General features: G+C 46.3%; 1 protein-coding gene across 2 annotated transcripts; it reads right to left on the bottom strand.

The window, feature by feature from the left end:
* Positions 1-5,984: 5,984 nt before the first annotated feature.
* On the bottom strand, positions 5,985-11,912 carry VGLL2 (vestigial like family member 2). Of its 2 annotated transcripts, XM_071547882.1 has the most exons (4): positions 11,832-11,912; positions 9,346-9,637; positions 7,132-7,650; positions 5,985-6,025 (listed from the first exon to the last, which is right to left on the bottom strand). In XM_071547882.1, the coding sequence occupies exons 1-4, from the start codon at positions 11,910-11,912 to the stop codon at positions 5,985-5,987; spliced, it is 933 nt and encodes a 310-aa protein (XP_071403983.1). The 2 variants fall into 2 exon arrangements, with proteins under 2 accessions (XP_071403983.1, XP_071403984.1); XM_071547883.1 differs by lacking the exon at positions 7,132-7,650.
* Positions 11,913-16,974: the final 5,062 nt, after the last annotated feature.

The following is a 16,974-nucleotide window of genomic DNA, read 5'->3' as shown; positions in this document are numbered from 1 at the left end:
AAAGAGGGTAAACAAAATCAAATGCAAGTGCCCCCTTAAGCACAAGACTTGCATTTTCTTAGCAGAATAAACTCTCAGCCTCGACTCTCGACTCTCGGTGCTCTCACTGAAGTGGAGGTCATGGCTAGTGACAACTGGGAGCTGTTCCCAGCGGCTTTCTTGCCTTTTTAGGTTATGAGGGTCTCTGTGTGTTTAGGATAATATGATTGACAGCTCCACTCCGGCCCCAATTAGCACCCTATAATTTATTAGCTTCTGCTTTCAGATTATGCGCTAACTTCACAAATATTTCAACCACGGAAACAGCAGCTATCAAGTGTCTCTTTCCTGATCCAGCTCAGTTGGACTGCAGTTAAATACAAGGAGGGAGCTGTGCAGGTCTGTCAAGAGCAAATAATCATTTGTGTCTGTGTGCAAAACAGGGGCTCTTACAGTTCTTTAGGATTTGGCTTCTGGAAAAAAAGGGGTTGTTCCACTGAATGAGGGTTCAGGGATTAGGGCTTGGTTCCTGTCACAGGAGTATGGTGCAGGATTGAGAGCAGCATGCTGGTTTTTCCTGAGAAGGTCTGTACTTGTCCAGTTCTTTTATCATGTAAATACCTACTCCACGCAAAAAACACTGCAAAGTTTGTGTCCTAATGCTGTTTCTTTACTCCTTGCTACTGCAGTGCGGAACCAGAGTACTAAGTCCAGGAAGGAAGAGACTGGATGAGGCAGGAGAACAGAGGATGAGATGCAGAGTCAGGGCTGCAGCCAGAAGTTAAGGAGATGAGAATTTACAGGGGGTGAGGGGGTAGGGAGTGTGATGATGGAGGAGGGCATCTTGCATATGTACCTGGGCCAGACAGGGCAGAGGGAAATGTGCCATGCAGCAGGGAGATGGAGCACCCTCAATAATGTCCAGTGTGGTATTGCATCTCCTAATAGGAAAGCACTGCTGCTGAGTGTTTATTCTGTCTTTAACATGAATGAATAAGCAATGGACACATACCTAAAGAAACATTCCAGTCCTTGGCCAGTCTATAGTTTTGTGGGCTGCAACAAAGTATGGCAAACAGAAGTGCCCATGCATGAGAGTGGGTCCTAAGGATGCTCACACCTGCAACTCTGCACTCCTGCAAAGGCTTGTCCAGCACTTTCTCTTTCTTTCATAGAACCTCATGTAGAGAGGGCAGGGGCAGGAGGATGGGGACATGGTACCTCTCTGCAACAATTCACACTAATGGGTTTGATGCACATTATTCACCAATTATGCCTGGCTAAGGTGCACTGCAAAGGTAGTTCCTTCTTTATGATTAGAGATGGACACAAACAGTCCAGGCTGAGCTGCTTGTGTGGTTAACCCACAACAGCTTGTCACTACAGTTGGTTTAGATGTGTTACTGTGCTAGGAACTAAATTAACAGCGTGGTTCCCAAGGCTGTAGTCTCAAACCTTGAGAACTGACTGAAGTAAAATATCTTTTTTATTATTTTTATTTTTTTCCTTTCTTCTCTTTTTTCTTTTTCTTTTTCCCTTTTTTTCCCCCTTTTTCTTTCCCCCTTTTTATTTTACTTTGGTTTTTGCTTTTTTCTTTTACCTTTTTCTCTTTTCTTTTTCTTTTTCTTTCCTTTTTTCTTTTCCTTTCCTCCATTTTCTTTCTTTTTCTTTTTCTTGTTATTTTTCTTTTTCTTGTTATTTTTCTTTTTTCCTTTTTCTCTTTTGCTTTTCCTTTTGCTTTGCTCTTTGCTTTTTCTTTTTTCTTTTTCCTTTTCCTCTTTACTTTTTGCTTATTTTTATCATGTCTATTCACAATTCCCTATGCAAAACTGACTAGTCTACAAAATCAATGCCTCACTCCTTCAAACAATGCTGTCTCTCTCCTTTCCTTGCTGCAATTGCTCCTCTGGGTGGCAGGCCCGGGAAGACAGCCAGGACACCACAATTCCCCAGAGGAGCTGGCTCATCCATCTCTAATCAAAAGGGCATGTTAATTACAACACTTGCCCAGAAAAAGATGCCCAACGGCCGCCAGTTAGAGATCACTGGTGCATTCAAAGCCACCAGCAGCATTTTCCTGCCTTCCAAGAAGGAACCAGACTTTAAGCCCTAGCTAGAGCTTGTCGTGAACCTAAATAGGACTTCAAAGGGAAGGCGAGAAGGGTTGGGGCAGCTCCTGACCCAAGGAGGAGACAGGGCAGATACATTTCCCAGGAGGGGGGCAACACACAGTCTGGGGGAGGTGCAAGGGATTATTCAGACTCTTTTACCCTCTGCCTTCTCCCTTCCTCCTCTGCTGGGGGCTCCTATGGTAAAAACACTGGAACCGGAGGTGGCAAGTAAGAAATATTACCCTAAAGCTCTTCAACATTGGACTGTAAGTGCAGAGGCAGATATATGTGTTTAAGAGTTTTATGCTGCATTCTTGCAACTGCAGCTATACTGAAACAAAAACCTCCTTAAAATAAAATGGAGACTGCAACCATAAATACAATGGCCAATCAACATTTCCACTATTCCCCTGACAGAGAGATCCCTTTTAACCTTTTGATGAGTTCATGAAAACAGTATTTCTTCATACTTTGCTAATTTTCAGTTATTTTCAGAAATGGAAATAAATATCTGTGGTATGTCCAGAGCTTGTTTTGCAAACTCCTTGTAAAGAGGATACTCTTGCCATGTCCAGCATTGTCATGCTCTGTAGCAGACCCTATCCCTCTGCCTCTTTTCCTGGCCTCTGCATGAACAGGTTGGGAGCTGTGTCTGTCTGTCCTAGCTGGGCTAGTCTGTTAATTAAACAGCTACAGAGCACAAGCCAGTGCTAACCTCTGCATGACACTCAGGAAGGGACAAGAGGAGGATCTGCTCTTCAGGCTGCAGTGATTGGATCTCACAGTCCTGCTCTTTCAGTGTGTGATAAGCATGTGACAGGTAATACATATGGAACATATAAGAAGGGTTTCTTTTGTATTTCCAGATTTCCTGCAAGCATGCATGATTAAGGAAGTAATAACCTGTGATGAAAAGAGGAATAAAACAGACTTGCAAAATGTCACAGAGGTAATTTGCACTGTTACTGTATTAGGAGCTGTGGCTCCAGTCCTGCAAAAAAACTCATGGCCAAGCCTTGAAGGTAGGTGCTCTGAGTAGTCCTCCAGGAGTCAAAGTGAACAAAAATGAAAGGATTAACCAAAACAGGACATGTGTACTGCAATCCATCCAGAGTAGGAGCATTTTTAAAAGTGGTTTTCACACATAACACCTTGAGGCATGATCGTGGCTTTGGTGTTTGGATGCTTTCCTGATATAACAGTAAAAAAGAGTACCCAGAGAACAAATGTCAAAACCAATATTCATGTATTCATTGCATTGTTTATGCTTGAATACATTCATGGTCAAAATGTATTATAAATGCCAAGGTAGTAAATGCCTCTTTTATGCTTACATTAATATCTCCAAATGTATTTGGACTGCATTGCTGAGGCCTCCTCATTTAGAATTGTAGAGGAGAGACAGGGGAAAAAGAAGAGGAAAGAAAGAAAGAAAGAAAGAAAGAAAGAAAGAAAGAAAGAAAGAAAGAAAGAAAGAAAGAAAGAAAGAAAGAAAGAAAGAAAGAAAGAAAGAAAGAAAGAAAGAAAGAAAGAAAGAAAGAAAGAAAGAAAGAAAGAAAGAAAGAAAGAAAGAAAGAAAGAAAGAAAGAAAGAAAGAAAGAAAGAAAGAAAGAAAGAAAGAAAGAAAGAAAGAGAAAGAAGAAATAAATTGGTGAAGCACAACCAATGATAAAGTCAGATTTATCTTTTCTTAAAAAAAACCAAACAAACAAAAAAACCCCAACAAACAAAAGGCAAAAAAAAAACCAAACAAAAGGCAAAACTAAACAAAACAAAAAACGTTTAAAAACAGCCAGAAAAAACTCACAGAATGATCCTGTTGCCTTCAAGCCTCTTTAGCAGTAATGTTAAACACCACTTTTAGTTACTTTTCTCTTGCAAAGTGCTAGTGCCTTCTTCCTTGATAAACAGCTCAGAATGTTTTTGCCAGTAATATAAATTTTGAGGTCCTTCCCTTACCCTTTACAGCTTATCTGGGCTCTGATTATTTGGAGGCTGAGGGCAAAATGCTCAGGTGTTTGTCTATCTGAAGGAATCATGACAACTCCCCTCCTGCCATTTCCCAAGCTCTGGACAGGGTTGCTCTGCATACATTGCTCCTTATCAGCCTCTCACAGTATGTACTCATACTGCTTTATCATGCTCTTTCTATTAGGATTCCTATTCTTTCTCAGAAACTGAGTTATCACTAATCTGAAACCTAGGAGAAGGAAATTTGCATTGCTCGTAACTCCACTTGTAACACACAGTGAACATTATGCCAGCTTACGTGAGAGTATTGGAAGGTAAAAACTCTCATCACAGCACAAAAGTCCATTTTCTAGTGCTTCTTCTAGTGTCAGAGGGGTAATGTGAACTCTCTCCCCTTATATGCTTTGAACTTTGTCAGCCTTCAAAGGTATTACATTAAGAAAAAAAACACAGAAAAAAACACAACAAGGTAGGTTGGAATCAGAGGTTTTGTCTGTAAAAAGCCAATTTTAAAGTATAGAGTAATAGTTATTTCTGCCCTGTTTAATTAATTATTCCTCACCCAGTAATCACATTGTAATTTACCAGTGCAGTAGCAATGCTGAATGCTACAGTGCCCTCTTCTAGCAGCTTCATGAAGAAACATCTGTCATTATGGAGCAGCTCCCTTAGTTGGCTATTCTTAAAGACACACCAAACACTAACATGTAGCACTGCAATGGTCTTGCATTTTCTTACCTTTTGTATTTATCACTGTATATTTTACTCACTAAGAAAATATTTTCAACTGATACAATTTCTATTTATCTTTAATACAAAATAATAAAATAACTCTCTTCATCCACTTGAGATAGCCTATTTCTGTTTCACCCTGAAGTGTTCCCGTTGGCCTCATTTATCTTATTTAGCTTTAATTCTTCATAAAAGTACACAGGGTGAAAGAGGGAGATAACTTTAATATAGCTTTCCTACTGTAAAAGCTTATTCCCCCTTTCAAAAAAAACACAAAACAAAACAACTACTAAAGTGACAAAATGACGGCAACAAGTAGACAAAGAGAAGTATTAGAGGCAACTCAGACCTATTGTCCATCACATGCTTTTCATTCTGGTATTCCCTTTAAAGGCTGTTGGGTTGAAGACGAGACCTTCTTCTCTGGATTCCTTTCTCCCCCTGCTTTAAGAGGGTTTTACTTTCACCAGAAAATGTTTATTAAAAAAAAAAAACAAACCACCAAAAAAAAAAAAGGGAAAAAACCCCCACAACCAAACAACTGTTATACATCCAATGCAAATACGCCAAACTCTGAGAAGTGCCACCTTGGTTTTCGTCTTTCTGGGATTTGAGCAGTTGTGAGCGGAACAGCTGCATATCTGTGAGCCCAGGGCAGGTGGCCCCAGCCAGACACTTGCCACTCACAACCACAAAGCTGAAAAGTCTGACCAGTTCCTTGATAGTCCAAAAATGTTTGTGAGTTCCAGTTTCTTCTCCTTTTACTTTTCTATAAAGGAAAGTAAATATCCAGTTCAAAACTGCTAAGTAGCTTTCCTATGTTTGCACTCAAGAAGTAACTTTCACTGCCATAAAAAATATTAACACCACTTAAAAAAAAACAAAAAGAAACCCACAATTTTCTCTGCCTCTTATATGTAGGCCAGTCATTTTGCATCACCATCCATGATATCATTTGACTCTTTTAGAGTAGTCTGACTGCAGGTCTGAGCGTGAGGTCTGTTTAAATAGAACTTCAATGTATTTGTCTCTCCTCTTGCAACAGAAGGATTTTCCTTTCCAAAATAAGTCTAAATTATTGCCCATGCAATGCCAGGTCCTTTCAAATCCCGATGTCTTTCCCCGAACTGCAGGGCCATGGTGGGCTTGAAAAAGTGCAGAGGGGAATCTGAGAGTCTTTGAGTCAGCTCATCAGCTCAGAAGGGATCCACCACAGAAGGAGTAACGGCGAGCTGCAAACCAAGATCAGAAGCTGTTACAAACTGACCCGATTTCAGCTCTGAATGCCACCATGTCTAACAGTCAGAGAGCTACAGGGGAGAGCCAGGGGAAGAAGAGTGAAGGACAGCTCTAAAACCAGTACAGATCCTTGCTTTTATCCTGAGTCTGCAAACCTGAGAATGGAGAGAAGAAGACAAAAGGGAAGAAGAAAAATAGGTACAGGCATTTAAGGACAGAGGAACACAAATTGCATTTTTGCCAGCTGAGATCAGTCTAAAGCATGGGCTTTCTAGAGCCGCAGAAGGCTGTGAAGCAAGGAGAGGAGCCCAAGCCAGGCCGAAGCCAGGCACACATTCTGCTTAAAGTCAGGACACCTTAAGGAGCCATTAGTGGCTGCAATAACAAAACCAGTGTCAAGCAAGCTTTCGTTGCCTTCACAACCACTGACTCAGGATTTGTCACTGCTAGCTGTGCCTCTGTCCCTGGTTTGGTCACTGTTACAGTCACACAGCCTTGGTTACAGACACTCCACCAGGCACTACTAGGGGAAAACCATTGCCCTTTTTGCTCAGCAAATGCAATTGTGCTTTCATCTCAAAAACTGGGAGAAAAAAGTATATAAGGAGAGGAGATAGTTCATGAAGCTATGTGGGATCTAGAAATTACCTGCTCTGCTGTAGCTGCCCACCCTCTTGCCCTCAGGAGTGTGGAGGAGGCCAAGCAGTGACCTTTGGGGTTGCTCTGTCCTGCTCTTAGCTCTTCCTGCTCAGTGCAGGAGCAGGACCAGGGCCCAGACAAGAGTACCTCAAAACAACCTGTACCCTCAGGTCATGTTTGCAGGCATCAGAAATTCCAACAATGTCGTGGAGAATTGATGTGTTGGCCTGTTCCACCCTCTTCCTTCCTCACTTGCCTGGCCTGAGAGCCCCCAGAAGAGCATCCAGAGCAGAGCTCAGGTGTTGTACATGGGTCTTCCACCCCCAACTTATTCCCCTACAGCAGCACTCCAGCCACTCCCCCAGGGTGGTCCCTCCCTACTACTATGGATGGTGTAGGGTCAGGGAGCAGGGGTGCAACTGAGCTGGGGAACTTGTAGGAAGTGAGGACAGCTTGTTACCTGTGTCGACATTGAGGCCGATGCTTTGTGCCATGTCCCCTGCTGCATTGGGGAAAGGGCCCGGTGTTGTCCAGGCTGCAGCAGCACCTGCTTCGCTCTTGCCCAGTTCACAGGGGGGACTGACTGGTGTGGACACGGAGGCGGGGGTGAGGCGGTGGGGGCGGACAGAAGCGGTGGGCACCAGGAGTGAGCTGTAGCGGGGGTCAAAGTGGGGCCCATAGACCTCATGCATGGTGGCGGGGCGGGGATAGGCAGTGCTCTGCGTCCCGATGTAGGGGTGATGGTGGTGGTGGTGGTGGTGGTGGTGGTGGGCATGGTGCCAGGGCTCTGGGCCACCCTGGTGCAGGTGGCCATGTAGAGAGGCAGGTGCATAGGGGTCAGTGGTGGCAGCGAAGGGCAGCTCACTGTGGGCAGCAGCTGCCAGGGGGCTGCTCAGGGTGGCTGGGACTGAGGAGGGTTGGTATGTGCTGTTCCAGAAGGATGGCGGGAAGACGCGCTGGCTCATTGGGAAGGAACCATCTGGGTGAAGGAGAGAAAGCCAGCAATGAGCACACCCAGCAAGACTTGATCTCTTTGCCCTAGGACTCTTTCCCTCTTTGATCCACCAAAACCAGTCCTTGCATTCCCTTTAGCCCCTGAAAAACTATCAAACACAAGAACTTGCTCCAAACAAGTACAAGTACAGATTCCTCTCCAGCTAAACATCCAACACACCTAGACTGTCCATGAAACTGCAACTATTTACTCCAACTTTCTCTTAGAATGCAGATGGGGAAAGGCTGTTATCGTAGATGAGGGAAATGACTCTTTTCTTCAGTAGCGGAAACTGAATGAGAGCTATTATACACCATTGAAAATTTCAAGGTTAGATTTTTCTTGTTTGTTTTTGTAATAATCTCCTTGTCTAAGCATTTGTGCCCAACACCTCCAGGAAAACAGCTGCTGCTTCAGTGCAGTTTCAAAGTGGGCAGGAAGTGTGGCTAAAGTGGGCAGAGGTGTGACTAAAGGCCAGCTTGAATTTTCTATCTGAGAGCAATTGTCCACATATTACACCTTATTCCTGTTTCTTAGGTATATTGTCAACATGTTTGGGAAGCACTCTGCGGATCTTTGGAGATTGACAGGGCAAAGGACAAGGACTCTGCATTTTCTTAATCCAGTAAGCAACATGCAAGATGGATTGGTGATTATTAGTAGCATAGATAGATGTTATGCATGATTAATTGGGAATGCACACTGTTCCCAAAAGAAATAAATAAAACTATGCTCCTGATACATGTTTGCCAGGGAAGTATGTCAGCTCTGAGCCCTGGCATTACTCGAGAAAAGTGGAAGTGGTTCATGATAAGCAAAAAACACTCCTCTCCTGCCATCAATTCCAGCAGTGAATGTCTTTCACCCATGAAATTTAAACTATTATTTCATTCTTAGACACTACTGACAGTAGTTCATGCAGGGACTGGGAAATGAGCCTTGGCTGAGCAACTCTCCTGTGAAGGAGAGTTAACAAAACTGCCTACTAGAGAAACACCAGCCCTAACTCTCTGGTGGACAGAGAGAGAGGAAGGTTATTCCCCTCTGCCCTGGCTACCTCTGTGCCTGTCCAGAATGAATCAAACACGGATATGGAAAGCTCTGCATAAGCTCTAGCCTTGCCTTTGACAGCACACGGCCACAGCCATAGGCAGGGCTGGAAGCCCTTGTTTTCAGAAATTTAGGATCCTTGTCTCTGCTCCAGCAAGGGACACACACAATCAGTTTTTTAGAGGTGGGAAGCTGGTGAGATGGTTTCCACATTTGCTTTTTACTGTGTTCCCATCATTATGACCACACTAAACTGAAAGGTAGAACTAACAGGGGATGCCCTCAACACTCACAGTGCGAGGATCACTCCACAGCTGGTTTGGCTGTAGCCCTCTCCAGGTAAAGCATCTGCAGTGAAAAGAAAATTCGTTTCCCCCAACCACCTCTCAGGACACTTTCCTATGGGCCACCGCGGCTCGACATAAACCGAAGAACTTTATTCTTTTTTTCCCCTAAAAGGGCCAAGCTGCTGGCAGTGCCCGGCCTTGGACAGCGGCTCCCAGGGGCTGCCGGGCGGGCACCAGCCGCCGGCGGGAGGAAGGGGGGAGACGGGATGCCGGGAGACAAGGTGCCGGCCGGGAGTGGGACTCCGCCACCCCCCGCTCCCCTCGCACCGCGCTGGATACTCACCCCGCCAGGAGCCGGCGTTCCGCGCAGCCTTCGCGCTGCCGAGGGAGAAGCTGCTGGGCTGGCTGAGAGCCCGGCTGAAGTGCTCGTCCACCACGGCACTGATGTCCCCCTGGAAGTAGGTGAAGAGTACACAGCGGGAGCTGATGTACTCGGCCTCGGGGGGTCGCTCCTTCTCGGGGCTGCAGTCCTCCTCCTTGATGCTGGCCGCGGGGTGGCTAGAGAAGGAGCTGCTGGCGTTGGCGCTGCTACCGCTTTCCGGGGCTTCTTGCATTTTGGAGTAAAAGGCGAGTTTCTGTAGGAAAGGAAAGAAAACAGACCCGGTCACGCAGGCCTGCAGCAAGGTGCTCTGGCCCTCCCTGTGCCAGCCGGCATGTAGCGCAGAGCCCTTTCCCGCAATCTTTCCTAGAGGATGCAAAAGTCTGGTTCGCGGCTGCCCGCCGTTCCCCCAGAGCACAACTCAACCCCCTCCCCACCCCTACATTGCCCCACTATGCTGCAATTCTGCCCTGCCCCTGGAAGGCAGCAAAGGGTCTGCAAACAGGGCTGGTGGCCCGAAACGCAGAGGTGCCGGCCGGGACGGAGAAAGAGCCGCCGGGAGCGACAGGCGCGACCGGACGGGGATCGCAGTCCCCCGCGCCAAACTCCGCACAGGACCGCGCTTTCCAGCTGGCTCCGCGGCGGACAGCGGCTGCCAAGGGGCTGCAGTGAGGGGCGAAAGGCACCTACGGAGCAGCGCCGGCAGAGGAGGGAAGGCGAGAGCGCTCGGACCCCGGCTCGCGAAATCTGCGAAGAGTGTCTTGTAATCCACAGCGGCGAGAAGGAAAGACGTGGGGGCGGAAGACAGGCATCCTCAAACACAAAATTTCAGAGCAAAACACAGCATATCCCTGACCAGCAGGAAGCTCCAGGTATTTCCTACAGGATTGTTCTGTTTTTACTGAATTCCTATGGGTGGGAAAAGAGCGGGCGTTGAGAAGTTTGCTGGATGTTTCCCATCTTTATCCGCTTTTGCATGCCTGCAGCTGCTGCGAGTTTCTTACACGGAGTCCGAGCTTGGCCGCTGCGGTCAGAGGCTTGAAGCGGACGGCGGGGCACCCAGGGGACGACGCCAAGACGTGCAATACATTTTAAAATGTCATTCCTTCGCGACGACCGCCTTTCAACTTGGCTTCCAGTTCGGCCACTGAGGTAATGATCATCCCCCTTAATAATGTCATTAAGCCGTGTGCCGAGAGGGATGAGGGAGGGATGGTAGGGAAGGCAAGGTGGGGAAAGACATCATCTTCTATTTGTAAAGGGAATTGGGCTCCGCGGCCGGACGCTGGAGGCGGCACAGGGGTCGCCACGCCGGCGGCTGCGGGGAGCGGGACGCTGGCTCCGTCCCGACCCTGCATGGCGAAAACTCACCCGTCTCGGCCTCGGGGAACTGCTCCATCCCCCTTTTCGTTACGCTGGGGGAGGAAGGAATTAATTTCTTGAAGTGGGAAGGGCGAGGGAAAAATTAGAAACGCAGAGCAGTAAAAGGAAAGAGGTGTGAAGCAGGTGCAGCCCGGAGAAACGAGCCCTGACCCAGGCGGGACGGTTCGCGTCCCGGGGCGAGCAGATCCACGCGCACGACGGGCTGTGCATGCCCGAAGCGTTCCCGCGGCCGGCGAGATCCTTTTATTGAACCCGGGGATTCGTCGATATCCGTGCCCGCCCGGTCGGAGCCGCACTCAGGGCGGCGGCGAGACGTGTCTCCAGTCCACGAAGCACCTGCGGGTCTTGCAGGCGACGGCCACCGCCGGAAACCCAGAGGGGCCGGGGGACGGGCCGGGGTCCCGCCGCCGAGTGCGCCTCGTGAGCGGGGAGCATCCTGCACCCCCTCGCCCCTCTTCGGGGCTGAGGCTTCCTCTACCATCGACAAACCGGGGAAACCCCTCAGTCTCCCGGCACTCTCGCCTCCCCCACTTCCAGAGCCTTACTCTGGAACACCCCTCCGAGACGAGTGTAAAATCTCTGCACGAAGTGCCTTCCACGGCGGCGGCGGGGATGACGGCGCGCAGGGATGAGCGATACCCCAAGCAGCCCGTCCTCGAAGCTCCCGGCGGGCTACACGCGCACCTCGGCATCGCTGCCCCTAATCACCGCGCTCGGATGGAGCCCGTTCCAGTAAAGGAAACAAACAAACAAATAAACACCACCACCACTACCAAAAATGCCTCTGAGGGCTAAAATCGTGCCCAAGCTCCCAAGACATCCAGTAGCCCGTCGGTTGCAGCGTGGGTACGTACCCTGCCAAGCCCCGCGCCAAGGTGGGATGCGGTTCTGCTCCGATCACCATCGCAGGCTTCTAGATCTTCCCCCCGCCACACACACTCCCCCCGCCCCGCTTTCCCCTCCCCTTCTCCTTTTCCCTTTTTCCTTTTGGTGGGGCTCCAGACGGCCATCCTCCAGATGACACCCCTCCCACCCTCTGCCTCTTCATCGCTGTCCCCCACAATTACCTGGTGATAGGGACTGTAGGCTGCTCCAAAGTAGGGCTGGGGAGGACCGTAGACTTGGTACATAACATCCAAACAGCTCATGGCTGGCCACGACCGAGAAGTGTTCTTTTCGTCATCAACTCCTGTTCTGCAAAGTGGAGCAATGCTTCGCGGGAGGGTGGTTCCTAGGGGTTAAGAGGCACCACGCACTGGTGGGAGGAGTGAGGGGGGATGAGGTCGCGGTGGGCTGAGCTGGCACCCCCTCCCTGCCCTCTTTCCCTGCTTCTCGCCCTTTCTATAGCGTGGGTCCCTCCTGCAAATGAGTCGGGGCTGGAGGGTCTCACGGCCGCCAGGGGAATTTCAGCCCCCGGCCCGGCGGGTGGCCGAGGCGGGGGAAGCCTGGGAGACCCCGCTTCCGCAGCTGGGACTGCCCTGGAGCTGTGGGGCGAGAAGCGAGAGGAGAGCGCTGGCACGTGGTGCCCTCCCCGGCCACGCAGGGACCGGCCGGCAGCTGCGGGGTGCGGGGGAAACGGGGGGCGACGGGAACCAGGGGCTTAAACAGCGAATCAACCCATCTCCCTCTGCGTTTCATTTAATTCCATTTATTTAATTTTTTTCACGTGCCTCCTGTGCCAGATGCTGCCCTGCGCCCCACGGCGAAGGTGCGCCCGCCGCCCCTCCACCCCGTCGGGCCCCGCTCCTGGTCGGGGAAAAGTGGAGCTCCTGGAAAGGCAGGGACCTCGGTAACTCCCTTCAAATCCCACGAAGTCCGGTGTCCGCCGGAAAGTGCCACACCCAAAGTCACAGGACTTGAGAGGTCTGATGAACCGAAGGAGGAAAAACCAGTTTGCTCCCGAGGAGGAATCTCCCCAAAAACTGTTGAATCATTACAAATCCTGGGAATGCCGATGCTTTTGCATTTAATAGAAATTAAAACAACGCCGACAGCAAAGTCGTGTCAAAAGAACGAATTATCGTGAAGGTAAATTGGATTTACTCCCCGGCTTTCTGCTGAGTGTGACATGCAGAATTGTAAATAGGTGGATATATCTTCACTGCTTGTTTTGACGGAGTTACATAGGAGCTAGACTACTCTCTAACAGAGATGTAAGTTCTCATTTCAATATCAACTCTGAAACATTCAGCTTCATGGTATGGGTCACAACTATGGTGAAAAGAGACCCGCTTTATTTTAAGAATTTGTAATAAAGCAGAAAAAAATACCAAAAGTAGGGAAGAAAGAATATTACTTGATTTTCAAATGCTGATTGCTTAGAAAAGTATAGGGGAAAATCTGAAAAGAATGAACACTTTGAATTTTGAAGACCTGGAAATATTTAATCTAATTTTAGCAGAAAATCCTCATAATTAAAACTAAGTATTGACTCTATTTTGTTTCCCCCAAAGTGTAATTTTTATATTCCAAGTGTTAGAAATTGTTCTGAATGCCTGTCCTTCACCAAAATCATATTTCACCACTTGATGAGCATGTTTCAGTATTTTCTGCACCATGTGCAAGGTTTAAAATGCATATTGAAACAAACTTTTTTCTCCCTATTCCAGTTTGGTAAATTTGTTTTACATACTGCAATGCAACTTGGAACGCTGTGGCTGTGGGTTCTGCCTCGGCACTGCTCCTTTCCCCATCAGGATTTTTTTCTTGGTGGTCAAGAAGAAGAAAACAAGAGGAAGACCTGTAGGTATTAGGCCTTAAAATAAAAAATGTATTTTATACTCTATAATTTTATTGCTCCTGAGTAATAAGCAAATAGTTACAGTACAGGGAAGGGATCACTTCATGGCTGGTGTCCAAATTAAGAGTGTCAGCTAAAGAATGTCCCTCTGCTCCTCACAGTCAAAGACTTAGGGGGATCTTACTTAAAACAGTGGGCTCTCACCTCTCCTCTGTGTCCCTGCTTGTGAGAGATAAGGAGCTTTCCCAGCACACACTGATCTGTGCCTATTTAAAAGGTAACAGTATGCTGGGCAAGGTACCAAAAAACCCATTTCTCAGAGGATGAGTCCAATGGACACAAGCTCCAAAGACACAGCATTCCTTCTTGCTTTTCATATGAGCACTTAACCAGCAACGCTGTGCAATAGCAAAGGTAGAACCTGACACTTGCCAAGGCTGAACATTTGCTTCTTATGCAGAAAAACACAAAGTGTAACAGCAACATGTGTGACTGGGTGCTGCAATGGGGCAAATGGTCTAGCTTGCGTCCCCTCGAGAATCCCTCCTTGAGGGCTTAATTAGGAGTTTTACCTCACACTCAAGTATATATAAGGGGAATCAGGTCTGATGTGGCTTAGTATGAATTTGGGTTATTTTACAGACAGCTATTTGACTGTAAAACTGTCCAGTGTAAGACACAAGTAAACTTTATTGTCTTAATGCAGAGCAATAGAGACACTCAAGCAAAAATGCTGGCATTGTTTGCCTTGTCTGTGCACTCTGTGAAATCAGTCCTGGTATAGGAAATTATCCTGAAAACCAAGAGTCAGAAACTATACTCACTAATGATCTCACTGCATATTTACAATTACATAAAAGTAGTTTTCCTTGGTCCTAACCAAAGAATTTTAGGTGGGTTGAGTCACATAAAGAACTACAAAGGCTTGGAAAGAAGCAGCTGATTTGCCTCAAAGAGAAAATTATGACAGCAATAAAGGAAAGCACAGTTTCAGGAAGGACATCGGATAAGAATTGACTGTGTCCCATTAAAACACTGTCATGGGCCTACTCCTATGGACATACACTAGTAAATGTTTCATACCAGTGATATGAAACAAAAATCTTGGTTTTAGGAATGATGGATCCTGATAAACAGCAAAATGCTGGAAGTTACAACTTTCCTCAGAAAACATTCCTATAAAGCAAGTCAATGTTATCATCTAACTAATCTGGAACTTTGCTCAAAAGAATTGTGTATTACTGTGATTGGCTTACTGGACAAGCAAACAGATCATCAAACAAAACATCAGCATTCAGAAAGATTGTGACAAAAAAGTCATGGAAACACGATAGCACTGACCACATTTGTTGCTCATCTTCCCTGGAAATCCCACATCCAGCACTAGCCTACCAGTCCTTGGTGTGCAAAGGTTTGAGCATCAAACATCACATTCAGTGAAAGGATTAAGTATTTATCATACACAACAGACCTTTCTGTTTTTTCAGTCTTAACACAGTCTTAACAGTTCTTGCTGTTCATAATATACTCTTTCAGACTCTTGGGGAGACTTGCACTGTTTCCAGTAAGGATTCTTTTCCAACTGGAAGATAGCATGAGATGGATGGAGAATCCAGCCCTTGCTGCAGTTGTTTGCCACTTTGTTTAGCAGCCTTCAGTGTTTCTTACTTCCAGCTTGAGCTGGGCTGGCTTCAGCCTCCAGCTGTTGGTTCAAGTAATGCCTTACTTCACTTACCTAAACAGTCCTTTTGTATGTAATATTTTCTCTTATGAAACTTATTTTATTCCATGTAATAATGCAAGTTCTTTTCCTGCCAAAATAGATCAAGCTCCTTAACTTTCTACAGCAGTTCTTCAAATAGTTTTTTTACCTTTTTACTTTGCAACTTGTGCAAGTTTTCAGCATTGTTTTAAAAATATTGACACAAGAGCTTGTTATTATTCTAACATTTCTCTCGCTGAAGGCTTACACAAAGTAAAATGCCTTCTTAGCAACTGGTGCTTGTGGCTGTTGGGGTATTTTTGCCACAATACAATTTTAAAGACATGTCATACTGATGGTGATGTGCTCTTCCACCATGATCACCATAGTATTTTCAGTTTTGCTACTACAGGTATCTAAAAAGCATGTACTGCTGGGTGGTATGGAACTGATGGTCCTCGAAAGTTTCTGACATTTCTTCTAAGCTCTTACATACCTCACTGAGATTGCAAGTAACTAGGCTGAAAGTTGTGGTCATCCCATCTGAGCCTATGACATCTGCTCATGACACCTTGTAGTGTCATATTTTCCAGGACCTTTTCCATCACCTGACTTTCTTGGTCCTAGACGTGCAGTTCTTCAAACAGCTCCATTCATGTGGTGTTTGTTCTTGAGCATGCCAAGCGACTTAGCAATGGGCTCAGGTATTTCCAAATGTCCTACTTCCCACTTTACTCACCAGTCCTCTTGTTACTATGCTACCTGCTAAATTTATTAGTGTGATATTATATCAACTTTCAAGTTACTGGTGAATATCTTGCACAGTTCACAAATTAACTAATACAAGTATTGCTATGCAGTGTTCATATACTATACTCCTATGTAGCAGTATTTGTATTACTAAATAGTAAAAATTTTCTATTGACTTGTTTCTTGCAATTTTTTTCATTTGTTGTGTGCATCACTTATATTGTGCAGGGCCTCCTCTGTGAGATGATAGTTTCACTAGTCTTCCCATTCCTGCTCTCTGCTTTACTTTCTAGTGTTTCAATCTGCCTGTAGGACTCAACATACACTTAACTTTCAGTTGAATGCACTACTTGTGGGTTTACATGGGTCAAATTTGATTGCAATGAATTAAGATAGATAATGCTATTCCTTTTTCTGGTCTTTTCAGTCTTTGTGGTCCATATCCCTAAAAGATTTTTGGTTTTGGGGGGCTTGGCAGCTTCTACCATTGTGTTCTCAGGGATGTTTTTGAGGTACAGCCTCTGGGTCTGTATTGATGCAGAAGAGTTTAGGCTCAAGAGCTGCTGACAGTAGTTTTCATGGGCACTGAATTAACTGACATTAAAGATAAAAATCAGTATTATAAACACACTAAAAAATAAAGTAAAAGTCAGGGGACACATATCACTGACTTCATTGTCTCCTTCACCATCCTGATGAACACAGTTTTATTTTGTTTTTCAGCCTCAGAGGCCTTGTACAGTTAATTTTAATCTTCCTTAAGCATGTGATTTTTTCCTCCTTTTCCATTTTTTACCCCTGTGGCTCAAAGAATTCGCTGGTAGCTGCTAATTAATCACACGTATGGATACTATTTGGTGTGCATTTGTACATGTGACAGCATGTCGACTCCAGTGACACGTTCTGCAGCAGCTGGAATGTACATGGTGATTTTTACTTCATGATGTATTTACAGGGGAGCTGCTGCCCAGCTCAGGGTGCAGCATCTGGCGCGTGTCACTCACCCGATCTGCCCACC

The sequence above is a fragment of the Pithys albifrons genome, chromosome 2 (genome assembly GCF_047495875.1).
Source record: "Pithys albifrons albifrons isolate INPA30051 chromosome 2, PitAlb_v1, whole genome shotgun sequence".
Lineage (NCBI taxonomy): Eukaryota > Metazoa > Chordata > Aves > Passeriformes > Thamnophilidae > Pithys > Pithys albifrons.
This window is presented reverse-complemented; position numbering and strand designations above follow the sequence as displayed.

Coding starts and splice junctions, on each gene's coding strand:
- VGLL2 (XM_071547882.1), bottom strand. CDS start 11,912: ATGAGCTGTTTGGATGTTATGTACCAAGTCTACGGTCCTCCCCAGCCC. Junction 7,651..9,345: donor GAACGCCGGCTCCTGGCGGG/GTGAGTATCCAG, acceptor TCCTTCACCCAG/ATGGTTCCTTCCCAATGAGC. Junction 6,026..7,131: donor CGGCCTCAATGTCGACACAG/GTAACAAGCTGT, acceptor CTTGGTTTGCAG/CTCGCCGTTACTCCTTCTGT.